This window comes from Agelaius tricolor, unplaced genomic scaffold (assembly GCF_023055355.1).
Source record: "Agelaius tricolor isolate 1412-34295 unplaced genomic scaffold, bAgeTri1.0.p SCAF_19, whole genome shotgun sequence".
Taxonomy (NCBI): Eukaryota; Metazoa; Chordata; class Aves; order Passeriformes; family Icteridae; genus Agelaius; species Agelaius tricolor.
The window spans coordinates 3795445-3808989 of NW_027269279.1; the positions used below are offsets into that span (position 1 = coordinate 3795445).

At 43.4% G+C, this 13545-nt stretch overlaps 1 protein-coding gene across 2 annotated transcripts in view; it reads right to left on the bottom strand.

Moving 5' to 3' along the window:
- SDK1 (sidekick cell adhesion molecule 1) overlaps positions 1 to 13545 on the bottom strand; it is a 388755-nt gene that overhangs the window by 73456 nt on the left and 301754 nt on the right. For both annotated transcript variants that reach the window (XM_071443929.1, XM_071443928.1), the window contains exons 25-28: positions 10971 to 11208; positions 5113 to 5228; positions 4659 to 4848; positions 2693 to 2791 (exon numbers count right to left, since the gene is read on the bottom strand). In XM_071443929.1, the coding sequence (XP_071300030.1) occupies positions 2693 to 2791; positions 4659 to 4848; positions 5113 to 5228; positions 10971 to 11208 (643 nt within the window). The remainder of the gene's footprint in view (positions 1 to 2692; positions 2792 to 4658; positions 4849 to 5112; positions 5229 to 10970; positions 11209 to 13545) is intronic.

Sequence of the window (13545 nt, forward strand, 5' to 3'; positions counted from 1 at the left end):
GAATTATGGACAAATCAAACTAAAGTTCAATACACAGAAAGAACCTGGAAAAAAATATGACTCAATATACAAGCATCCACGAGGATAATAATGTGCCAGGGAACAGCCAATATCTGTTTGATTGGAGCAAATAATAAATATCAAATAATCTGTTTTCCATTTTGACAGTGTAATTGGCCAGGTGGGAAGAGTAGATATGATCCACATTGACTTTGAGTAAGGCTTTAATATGGTTTCACACAGTCCCACCAAAAGCAAACACAATAACAGAATCTAACAAAAACACCACACATTTTGAAATGAACGCTTAAAATATAAAATGTCGTTATCAATGATTTGCTAACAACCTGGGAGGACACAGTAAGCTCTCATGAGACCTCATGAATGAGTCTGGTCCTGTTTAATACTTTCATTAATGACCTTGCTGATGGAATTGCCAATCTGCTTGCAAACTCCAAAAATGAAACCAAGCTGTGCACACTTTAGAGGACATGAGTGTCATTTAAAGAGATCTGGGTAATGAAGAGAGATGGGCTGGAATCAGTGAGATGAAATTCAATAAAGGCATCTGCAAATTATCACACATAAAGAGAAAAAGCTGAATGTTCTTGTGAAAGGAGGACTGGCTGACCTGGAAGTGTAACTGTGGGAAAGAGCAGGAACGAACAGTGGGACATGAACTGACTTAGTTACGCCATCAGAGTAGTCAAGGACTGTGTGACACATCCTGGGATGGGCTGTGAAAGACATTGGAAACAACAATCTACATGCTAAAGATGCTAAAGATTCTTTAAGGGAGAGCTTTTCCCTTTCCTTCCAATCCTGTTTGTATGATTTTATCATCACCATAACGGCAATGAGCAATAACCAGCTGTGGAGGGGATGCACTGCACCAAGCACTCTGCAAAGACGAAATAAGGGAGAGTTCCTACTCCACTGATCTTGCAGCAACTCCAGCAAATGAGGCTGACAAAGTGCAGCAACGTGAGAGGTTGGAACACAGTTGGGGGAGCAAAATGTCTTCTGTGCTTTCTCATCACTCCTATCAAATGATTTTTTTTCTCCTTAACCACATCCTGTGACTCAAATCTCAATCTCTGCTGAGAGCAAGTTCTAGGACACACAGTTCCTTAAAAAAAGCAACAAATCAAACCCACAAGACAACCTGGAAGCCAAACTTCCTTGAGCTGCAGAGAAACCCTGCGTGGATCCATCTCTAGCAGCTCACCACTGCCAAGCTTCACACAGACTCCTCCTCGTGCTCAGAAAATCCTGCAGAGTCTGCCTTTGGATGCTGTTTGATGATTTCCCTGTGTCTTCAGATGCCAGGATCACTTTGGTAAACTACACACCTGAGCAAACACTGAGTTCTTGACTCAGGATTTCAGTGCAATGCAGGATGAGTTCTGTATTTAAAGCAATGCCACCTCTGTAGGAACATTTGAAGCAGGCACCCTCCAGCCAGCAAGGAAGGCTTTAGGGAATATTGCTGGAAGCCAACACATGAGCCTGAACGATGGCAGTGAAATTAGAAGCAGAAAGGCCTGGCAGACTGAGTACTAGATAAAAACAAAAGCTTTTGCTTCTGTTCTCAGAATTGAGACACAAATCTTTACTCACCAGCCAGAACTGCTGTAAAATGTGTTCAGCAGCAGCAGAAAACACTAAATTGCTTGGTAACTATGAGCTACGTTAATTTTAGAGGCAGGAATGGATTCTTACATTGTAAAAGTCTTCACATTTTAAGTGCAACAGTGGCTGGTGCACATATTGCAAAGGCAACCCAAGAGTTATGAGAGCAGGAAGGTGAGAAGGTTTTCTGCAAATTCCTGTCATGCCTTGCTGCCTCTCTTTCCCTTGATGAAAGGGCAAATAGGATTTAACTCCTCATGACCTGTCAGACATATTATCTCAAGGAAGCAATAAAATGGAAGCACACATAAAACTGAAACATTGGGCGTGTCTGGCAAAGGTGGGGAAAATCCAGGCCTCCAGGCAGTTTTCCCAACAGTCAGGCAAACAGGTTGCCAAACCAAATGCAGATGGGAGGAGAGATGATATTCAGACACGGGGCCTTGAACAACACCGAATTCTGGCTCAGGAAATGTGGTGGTGTTTGCAGAGGTCCTGGGACGAGGGAAGAGATGAGAATCTTGACTCCATGTTTCAGAAGGCTGATTTATTATTTTATGATATATATTATATTAAAAGAAAATGATATATTAGAACTATACTAAGCAAAGAGAGAAAGGATTTCATCAGAAGGCTAGCAAAGAAAAGAATGGAATGATAAGAAAATCTTGTGACTGACCAGAGATTCTGAGACAGCTGGACTGTGATTGGTCATAAAGTAGAAACAATCTACATGAGACCAATCAAAGATGCACCTGTTGCATTCCACAGCAGCAGATAATTATTGTTTACATTTTGTTTCTGAGGCCTCTCAGCTTCTCAGGAGAAAAAACCTAGCAAAAGTATTCTTCAGAAAAAATGTCTGTGGCAAGGAAAACCCAAAGCATGGAGCCCTGCAGACTGGTCCCCTCACCACAGCCCCTCAGCTGACAGCAGCACATTTCCTTTTCTTCAGCCAGAGATTCACTTATGTGCAAGGCAAAGGAAAACCCAACAGCTGTGCTTGCTCTGATCTGCATCCCTGCACTCCCAAAATCCCAGGGTTTGTGCTCCACCTTACCCAGGATGATCCCGTTGGGCTCCTCGGGCGGCTGCCAGACGATGCGCACGGACGTCAGCCTCACCTCGGGGAACACCATTCTCACAGGGGGCCCGGGGGCTGCAAGGCAATGCAGAGAGCATGGACCAAGGACTGCACATCACAGGGATCACAGCTGTTCTGCTCACCTGGGCAGGACTGCAACACAAGCTGTAGCTCTCCGATAGTGGTTGGAAGCACCCGTGCATGTGCATAATATACATTTATTCTATATATAAACAAACATTCTGTCCATGGATAAAGGCCTCCAACACTCTCAGACACCAAACAAAGCACAGACCAGTGCACCCTACACTGGTTTTTTACAGCACCATGAACTCTGAGCTCTATAGGGTTTTTCTCACTGCAGCATCACCACTGGTGTAACTGAGAACACACTATGAAGCAAGACTCAAAGCTGCAGAGAGTTATATAGCTGAATCCACTTCATACCTGTTGGAATTCAATCATATCCCTTCCTTGTGTCATCAGCAGCAGCTTTGAACTGCTTCCTGACTTTACATTTGCATTTTAAACACCAAGGTGTGAGCAGGAGAACCTGAGGCAGGTGAGAGGCACATTAACACAAAGGTGCTGACCAGCCCAGGTTCACGGGGTGAGGAGATGCTTAATTCATACATTACCATCCATGAATTTTCCCCTTCAGCACAAATTCCACCTGCATTACTCCTGGTGATGCTTTTAATTAAGTTGAGCCCAGAGGAGACACAACATATTTATGTCAGGGGTATGGAGATGGAAGAACAATTAGTTTCATTTGCCAACATGCACTTAAGGAGGGAGCTGCTATAATGGGGTTATCCAAAACAAACAGTTTTAAGTATTTCTCATTACAGTCTGATATGTACATTTCATTGAGTGCTTTTCTCTCCCTGGGAGTTCTGCTAACAGTAACTTTTCTTATTTTTCCTTTCAAAGAAAAGCCAGGTCCACACACAGGGAGTATGCTGAGAAAAAGGCTAAAAAAATGTCAGGGAGTTGTTGTCCCTGTTCCTGACCCCACATGCTCCCACTCCTTCCTCCCCTGCACTGCATGGAAAATGTTTTGTTAAGCCAGAAGTCTGAATGTGTTTTCAGCCCAACCAAATTATCTTAATGAATTTACTTGTGTAAACCAATGTTTACTCCATTATTATTTTGAAAAGATTTTGATGAGAAAGAGAGAGACTTCAGAAGCCTCTCACACTGATCTCAATCTATTTATTCCTGAAAAGGTGATGAAAAGTAAAAGCAGTTTTAGCATCTGCAAAGCCCAAAAATATTTCAAGAATTGAACCAAATTTCTGTACAATTCCATCAGCAGGAATGCTTCCACCACAGCAGTGTGTTCAGGGAGTGCTTGCTTGGGTTCCTTCAGGAACCCAACTGCACTGGGAACCCCCTGGGAAGTGCTGGAGGCAGCTGCAAAAGGAGCCTGGTAGGATCATCTTCCAAGGTCAATGCCTTATTCTTTTGGGGTTAAAAAAAAGGAGAATGGATTACTGAAGCTGCAAATTCCTCCTCTTTCCTTCAGTCCACTCAGACCCAGATTTGTTTGTTGCTGTCAATTGCAGCATTTTTTTTCTTTAGCACAATTGAACTTCAATAGGAATTTATAATTGGTCTCTAAAATTGTCTTCAATAGAAATTATCTCCACCAAGCTACAGAGTTCAATATTAGAAGTCTTCTTCCTCTTCATTAGCTGCAGGGAAGGAGGAAAACAGGGGACACTGGTTTTCTGTGCTTTTGCCAGATTCTCAGCCCATGACCAATGGGATACTGCTGAGTTATATACCAGCTCCAACCAATGTCCTGTGGGTTCAGAGCTGAAAAAAAAAGCCACCCAAAAATGCAAATATTTGTTGCCTCCACTTGCCCCACTAGAAGAAATCTGCATTAAAAGGCTGGATCAAATAAGATGGTTATTTTGGCAGCCTTTAAACTCACCATCATCCTTGGTTCTCTCTGTCACTGCTGGGGAGCTGGGGACTCCATCCCCAATGCGGGTGAATGCCAGCACCTGGAGCTCATAGAGGACAAACTTCCTCAGGCCTGAGAGCAGCACTGACTGGGTGTGGTTCCCCCTCACTGTTTGGCTCTTGGGTTCTGAGTCCAAATCCTTTGCTTTGTAAAGGATCTGCAGGATAAATGTGGATGAGACACAGAAGGAAAGAGATTGTTGCATGAGGACTGGAGAGAGGGAGATTCCTCCTTGTCACCCAATATAAAATGAGATAACATTCACCAATCACCCCTTTCAAAGCCAGCACAATTCCTGTATCTTCTCCAGCTGACTTTGAACAATAAGAATATCCAGAAAGTGAATAATACATAACAAATACAAAATCATGTCCTGGTAATGCACTAAAAATCAAATGAGTACGAAACTCCAGTTGCCTACCTTGTAGCCCAGGATGAGACCATTCTGCTCAGACTCAGGAACCGCTGCCCAGGTCAGCAGGATCTGGGTTGAGCTCACAGCTTCAGCAGAGACATTCTCAGGAGGAGCAGAGGGAACTGGAACCACACAGCATCACCAAAGAGCAGAAATAGGTCAGACATAGCAGATAATTTTTTGCTTTCTCCCTACCTGCCCAGGAATCTTCCAGGATCCCATAGAAGAGTATTCAAACCCAAAAGAGCTGGAATATGTTTTAGACAATCCCTTCTCTTCTTGTATTCATTCTACATCATCTTTATATTTCAGCCTGTCTCACAATTTCTTGCCAGTTCATCTCAGAAATGACAATGTTTGTAAAGAGCTAAACATTTAATACTTATCAGTGTCTACAGACAGACAGTAAATATTGACAGCTATGAATAAATTTCAAATTCTATATATCTGCAGTAATAAGAACCAAGTTTAAATTCCTGGACTTCTCCAGAAGCCTATCCCCCAGTATTTCTTTACCACAGCTTTTCTTCCCTATGCCAAAACCCAGAACTCTCTCTGAACATGAGTTTATCTTACAGCATGATCTGTTCTAACAAGAAGTTTTATGCCCCCGTGGCTTCCTATATTATCTGAAAGGAAATTGTACCATCTTGTCTAGAGCTAGCAATAATTCCCCCCCTGGATAGCACTGCCACTTCAGTAAGAAGTTCTTTAACCTATGCAGCCTTTTGATGATGTGATAGTGCTCAACATTTGCAAGACATCAATTAGAGATGGATGCATTAACACCAGGAGTGTTTTCAGGGTGTCAATGAGAGATGCCTATTTCATCTCTGTTGCAAAATTGGCTCTCATGAAACTGCAAACATCATTAGGACTGATGGCACAGGAACACTGTAATTTTCTCTGACTCCAGGGAAGAGCAAACTTGCATTTTCCCATGCCATTAAAACTCAAAGTGCTGCAGAACCACACAAGTGCAGCCTTTTGTAGGCAAGCTTAGTAGCATGTCACGTTATGCAAGCAGGATGTGAGAGTTCACATTTTTAAGAGTTCACATTTTATGCTGCCCTTTTGCATTTTTTCCCCATGGCATTTCCAGCATCTGAAGGGTACAATCTTTTCTAAAGCCTGCTACACCTGTCAGACCTCCAGAGAACATTCACCAAGTTATGTTACACAAGCACTTAGGGACAGTGCAGCTTGATTAGGGCCTGAATATATCACAAAAAGCAGCCCAAAGCTCTGCCAAAGGAAAGCTTTCCTGGCTGTCCGAGGGAAAGAACAGATCTGCTGTTTTGGAGGCGAGCTCCTGAAGCTCCTAGCAACATGAACGAGATGAGTATGACACCAGAATTAATAAAAATGGAAAAATCCCACCCCCAAAACGTGGTACCCCCACCCCTGTGCACTCAAGGTTAACGGCAGAGATGGTAATTTCTGAAACAATTTCCCTGATACTAATTATTTGGGGCATAAGAAACAGAGCACCATCACATGACACTGCAGCAGACTCAAATCCAATTTTTTCCCCCCTCCAACACTGAAGTGTCTTTTTTTTTTTTGTTAAATCTTCTCCCAGATTTATCCCCCACAAGGATATAATTATGTTAAAGGAAAATAGATTGCCAGGAGCCATGAATGTCTTTGGATAGCTGCCATAACTTTATCTGTAGATCTTCACAAAGAGCTACTCCCACATGAATCACTCCTGGAGAGAGAAAGGGTGGAGGTGGGTCACAAGAAACCAGGATGTGTAGAGGAAAGAAGCCCTTTCCAGCCACATTTATTTCTGTTTTATCTGGTTTGAGGCCTTTCAAAAGAGAAAAAGTTACTTTATTTTACAAATATTTATCTTCCTCTTTGATCAGCAGCCAGGAACTGTCCTGAACTCATAGAAGGCAGAGGCTGTGCCCAGACTGGCCCCTGAGGGCATCCTGGCTTTGAGGTGAGGATGGTCACACTGCTGGTGGGGCACTGGACAGCTGACAAAGGAGAGAAGAGGGTTCATTAGCTCAGACCTCTCTCAATTCCCAGTGACAGAGCAGCTGAATGCCCCCTCTCACTGGAGAGGAACCTAAGTCCAATGCCTGAATGGTAAAAATCCTTGTGTTCATTGAGCAAGCTTTAAATCTCCAGTCCTCACCTCAGTGTCGAGAATTTGATTCTAATATGAATTCAGGAACTGCAAGTGATATTATGGATCTTATTGTTGCCAGCCTTTTATCAAGTAACAGACTTTGATCGACCCTTTAAGAATGAATTGAAAGGTAACCTTCATTTCTCTGACCCATCTCCTCTCTCAGGAAGCTGTGATTCAAGGAAATTATAGTTTGCTAAGACTAATTAGTGAGTGAGGCACATAATCCCTCTTTCCTCTGCAGGCTCCCTTCTCTAATGCTGGTTTCCTTAAACTGTTGCACCGAAGACTTTGTTATAAGCTCCAAAAAGCTGAGTTCTCATTAGTAACCTGCAAGAACACCACAGAAGCCAAGCAAAAGTGTCCAAAAAATCCCAGAGCATGAACAAAATGAACCGGAAACACTGAAACTAAACGATGAGCTAATCCAGCAAAGCGCCAGCACGGAGCACTTCACAAGATCAAACGCAGGAAATCACAGAGTTACTGGCACTTTGCACTGGAATGTCAATAACAGAGCAAGTTTTTAAGGTTATCCACTTTGGCATCTAAAATCATGCATCTTCTTTCTACATCTGACACAGGCACATCTGATGTACAGCAAATTATGTCGTTTTATGTCTCTAACTGGGCCAAAAGGAGGTTTTAATAAGCTAGTCTGTATTCTGGCTTTCTAGGAAAGCTAGAGAGCGGGATGCAGTGGTTCTCTGCATTTTTGCAGCTCATTTAAGCTGCACATCCCTCACTCTTTTTGAGAGCAAAAATTAAAGTGGCACATTGTATATCTGACGTTGGCTAAGAAGTGCAAATTTCCAGCAAGGTTGATGGCAAAAGTAGCACAGCTGCAGCACACATCAAATTAGGTACTGCAGGCCAAATCCTCAGCCTTGTACAGATTCCCACAGTGACACTGGGCCACATTTGAATTATCAAGAGATGCTCCATCACAGCACAGTAACTGCTCTGTGAAGGTCAGGCTCCCAAGCACTGGGAGATTGATCCTTGCCATGGATGTGTGACCATGCTCCTACAGTAGCTCATCCTGTAAGACAAGTGTACACATTCATGTAGCTGAATATTAAGAGCACAAAATCCATTAAGGCACTGGGTTTAGTGTATCTGAGATGGAATTTTTCTGAAAGCTACAGGGTCTGTATCTAAGAGGAAGCAGCCCTGCCAAGGTTGTTCTAATACATCAGATGCCTCTGCAATTCCTTGCTTTCTCTATATTGGACCTACTGTCGTTGTCAATTTATTGAGTGGAAACTGAGCTTGTTACTCTGCAGTTATTTTACACCATAAAATTTAATGAGCTATTTAATTTCTAACATTACAAAAACATTTTGGATTGATAGAACCTGTCCTGTTTAAAAATCCTAATTCTTCTCCCTCCACCTTCAGCTGCTTGCAACCCTACCCCAGATTTTCATTTTAGGAATTCCCAACTGTTTCTCAAGCCAGTGTTACCAAAACCTACAGCATTATTTATTCCCTCATAGTTTCTTTGGGTTTGATTTGTTTTATATATTCAAGAGCTTCAGAAACCAGTGAGCACTTGTAATGACATGCCCCACTATTGTTGTTGGCATTTGTGCTCAGCTATCAGTGCTGTGATTGCACAAGCTAAAGCAAACAAATGCTCAAACAGAGCTTTATTTTCAATAAAGATTTTGGGCTCCAGTGATTGCACTGCCATCAGATACCATGACCTGGTTTAGTGCCTGGGCTCTACTCCTTATCTCCTTGGATGGCATAAAACACGAACCAGGAGTTGTGCCAATGAAACACCACATGATCCTGGCCAAGACACCTCTGGCCAGCTGTGTGGGATGTTTACAACCCCCAGCACCAGCAAACCAACTTCCCTAAGACTCTGTGTCTAAAAAATGGAAAAAGAAATATTTTGAAGTTCTTGGAGAACACAAGCGATAAATAGAATTTTTCTTATAGTTCCAAAGACAGACCTTAAAGTGCTTTGACCTTTCTCTCTGGCTTTAAATATATTTTATTTGCTTTTTAACCCCATTTGACTGTGCATACAGGTTAATTCCAGATTCCCTGAAGTGCTTTCATACAGTTTGCTGCTAAGCCAGCACATCTTGTATATTCTAAATCTAGGAAGATACAGCCAAAAGTCTGAGCCCTGACTTGCTCTATGCAAGAAATCAGATGTCAGTATCAAAGCAAACACATGGAGAAAACCAAACGAGTCCTTATGGCCTAGATCACAGCTTTGTGTTATTTTGATCCCAGGTTCTGTGTGCCTCCCACAATCAGTTTCAAGTCAACCTTCTCTTAATAGTCCCAGAGAAAATGCCAGATCCACGCATAACCTCTGATCTTTAGATGCTGAGCAAGAGCGCTGCAATCCTAAGGTTTTATGAAATGACTTAATCTTAGTATTTACTACATTTCAAAAGAAGCGTTTGAAAAGCAGCGGAGAGGCGAAAGTGGAGGATGTGATATCTTTTTATTATGATACAGAACTGCTTTGTCTGGGTCGTGCTATCTCTAACTCCAGCACAAGCCTTCTTTAAAATACCTCTGGCAATCGCTTTGCAATTACTCCTTCCCAAAGAGCAACACTTCAATGGAGGGGGATGACTTTGTTTAGCTTTCTCCCTGGCTAGTTCAAAGCAGAGTTATCTGAACCAGCAGACCAAACCCTGCTGTGCCTGCTCTCGCTTCCCACCAAGGAACACTGCGTGGTACACAGGGCACAGACATGCACACATCAGGCATGCACAGGATTAAATTCCAAAACTTCTTTAACGAAGACAAATTGCAAAAAAAAAACCAGGGAAAAAATCAGCATTGAACCTTGCACAAAGAAGTGTCACAAATAGATTTATTATTAAACTTTTAAACCACACATGACCCATTTTGTTGCTAACTTGCAACATAACTTTTCCTTTCCCATGTGCTTGTAGGGTAGGTCTGGAAATAAGTTTTGGGGAAGTCAACAGCTAGAGAGCAGCTTTTCAACATCTGCCTTCACTGCTCTCCTGAGCTAACAGTAATTTACTGTTGCCTGAGAGTGACAGCTTCCTTCTGATATTTGAAGTCTCTGTGCTTGCCTGGACAATTCAGCTCAACAATACAGCCCTGCTGCTCCAGGTCTGTGAGCAGGTTATGTCTACACAGCCTTGTACACACAATTTTGGAAGGCAGGTTTGAAAATGTGCCATCAGAAGCTCAGGTAATTATTTTATTTCTCTCTGGGTAATCAGCTCTCTAATGCGACTTGTGCCCTTTTAGAATTATTTGGTGCTTGAAATGAAATTTCAGGTAACCACAGCTGTGAGAAAATGTGCCTCAGGCAAGAATCAGATGAGGAAAAGGGGAGGATTAGGGAAAATAGGGTACTGGGGAGGAAGAGGAGGCATGAGAGAGCATCTCAGCCAGAGAAGTCTATATACAAGCTTCTCCTTGTGCTGTCCACACTGGGGCAGAAATAGGGAGAGGTTGTTCTGTTTGCTTTAAATAAAAAACCTGAAGGTTTGTGCATGAAAGCAAGGTAGGAATAAAAAAAAAAAAGAAATAACCCTTCAAATGTCTGTATGTCTTTTTGCCTGCAGTGCATCTCAACATAGCTTTTTTTAAATTTAATTTCAGATTTCAAAAAAAACCCCACCCAACATCGAAACACCAAACTAAAGAATTAAAATCTGAAGAAAAGGGTAGAAAGTGGTGAATTTCCTGGGTTTTCTGTGCTTGGACTCACCCGACTCCCGCGTCCGGCCTCTGACGGCCTCGCTCCAGGGCCCTGCCCCGATGGCGTTGAAGGCCTGGATCTGCAGCTCGTACTCCGTCCACTCCTGCAGCTCCTCCAGCGTGCACTCCCGCGCCAGGCGGTCGGGCAGCACCTTCAGCAGGGCTGGGGAGGGCAGGTCCACGCGCCACGCCCGGATCCTGTACCCCACCGACTCGGGGTTCCCGTTGTACTGCGTGTCGGGGAGCGGCTGCCGAGCGACAGGAAACACAACACCCCCGTCAGGACACACGGCCAGAGCTGGGAACTGACCCCAGCTGCTCCTCAGGAGGGGCGCAAGGGGCATCAGTAACAAAAAAAAAGACAACAAAAAACCCCAGGACCCAACGGTGATAAAACAGCTGCAGAGCTTAGGACTTTCTTAATGAGCGTCATGGTGAAAAATCTCAATGGGCTGCCACAATTGTCCATGTTTTTGTCTCTAGGTTAAGGGACATAGATGAGAAACAAAGAACATGATTATTGTTCTTCATGAAATAGTTCAGCTTGCCACAAGGTTCTGCTCCTGAACCCGTGTGCAAGGCAAAAATGATCAAGTGATCATTTGATTTTCTGGTTTATGCTTTGTGATCTGCTGCTGGTTTCTGTCCTTCTTGGAATTTTTTTTTTTGATTTTGAGCCAAGTAGGTTTGCTCACAAAACCAAGCCCTTTGCTGTGGGTGTATCAACAGAGATTATATGAATACAATATATTTCAGAGCTTTGTGATTAATTATGGAAATGAATGATAAATTGCTGAAGCATGTGACAAATTCATTTATCGTACATTTTTTGCCTTTTTTTACTGACTCTCTGCCTACTCATTTATCAGTAGAGATTCATTCTAGTATTCCAACTCCCCAAGCAATTTCAGAGATTAAAATATGAAATAATTAGCCTACTTCATGAAGTTTGGAGTTTTTCTGCTGTAAAACTAACTAGACGATGCCACGGATGGCTGAGATTCAGTTCTGATTCACTGGGAAAGCTGGATACACATTAACATTTCACAGCTTAGAAGACTCTACCCCGCAGGCATGCAGGGCTAGAAGCGTGACCCTCATTCTGCAGGAAGGGAGGAATCCCCAGCTCCCAGGGGAGAACAGATTCACCTGCAGGTCTTGAAATAAAAGACATTAAACACTTTCAAATATTGATGTTATTAAGCATGAAAAGCGTTTATCAGGTCATTTTTAGCTGTGGCTGTTGCTTGCCCTGAACCCTGCAGATTGACTCATGGAAAACAGGCTTTCAAGCAGCACAGTCTTAATGTTTTAAAGGCTCTTAAAACAACCTGGAGTTAATTTTGATGGAAGATACGTAGGTCTGGATACAGTGCCAATGTGGGCATGATATTCACACAGAAAAGCCATGACAGAGTTGTGTGGGGCCTCTCAAAGGGACTGCCATGGCTCTTCTGTGGGTAGTGAGGTGACACCTTCAAGCTTCAGATTTTGGTCTGGCAAGGTTCAGCATTAAGTGCAGTGTCCTGTTGAGAAACTCAAATTATTCCTTTCCAACAGGAGAAAAACCCTCTTGTTCCCAGCCTGATTTTGACTTCCAGCCATAATGAGTTTATGCATGGAAAAGCTAACATTTGGTCAAAAGGAAACCTGTGCTTCATCAACTTCACACCACAGTAACCCCGGTGGAAAACTCTGCCTAACAGGGGTGAAGAAAAACCATTTTGGAGCAGGTTAATTGCCAAGTAAATCCCAACGTGGCAACTCTGCAGGTAACTGAGATGGGTAAAGGGGCACAGCGATGTCAGCAATTGCCGCATCTTCGCAATTAATCATTTATCTCTGCATTTTAGCGCATGATTCCACACCAATTCAGCTAAATCTAATCTTCCCACAGGAGTGCCAGCCTCGCTGCTGCTGCACCAGGGCTCTGAGAAACACAGGATGCTGCCCATGGCTGGGTGCACCTTCTGGGGCCTGTTTTGTACAGAGCAAACAACCGAGCCCTGGAAAGCAGCAAATTGGCTCGAGCGCCCCGTTCCTGCCCTATGTGTTGACCCAGACTGTGGTCCTGGAGCCCCTCAAAGCCAAGCTTTTACACACAGCCACATTCCCCTGATGAAGTGGCAGAAACAGTGGCAGTAAGCAATTTATTTGATTAATAAGGCACTTAAGGCAAGGCTCAGATTTCCGACTAGTCTGGAAAAGGAAACAATTTGGCTGTTGCTCCTCTGCGCTGAGCACGATGATGAGGAGGAGGCGCTTTGGGGAGGGCTGCCCTGGGCCTGGGGTGTCAGAACTCAGTGCATCCCTCCTGGTGTCCAGAGTTGCTGAGGACCCCGCCGAGGGGTTCAGAGACCCTGGCATGCAGCCCAGAACATCTGGGGATTTGATTGTGACCCTTGGAGCAAGTTACCAGCTTTGTATGAGGACGTGAAAGTCACACAGGTTTGAATGGTGTAATAACAAAATATTCACAGGGTGAAAATGTAGAATTTGGGATTTTTGGTATGGGGTGGAAGAATGATGGAAAGATGGAGGAATCAGGGCGTGTCTAGCCTTTCTTCTTCTTCTTGTTCTCCATT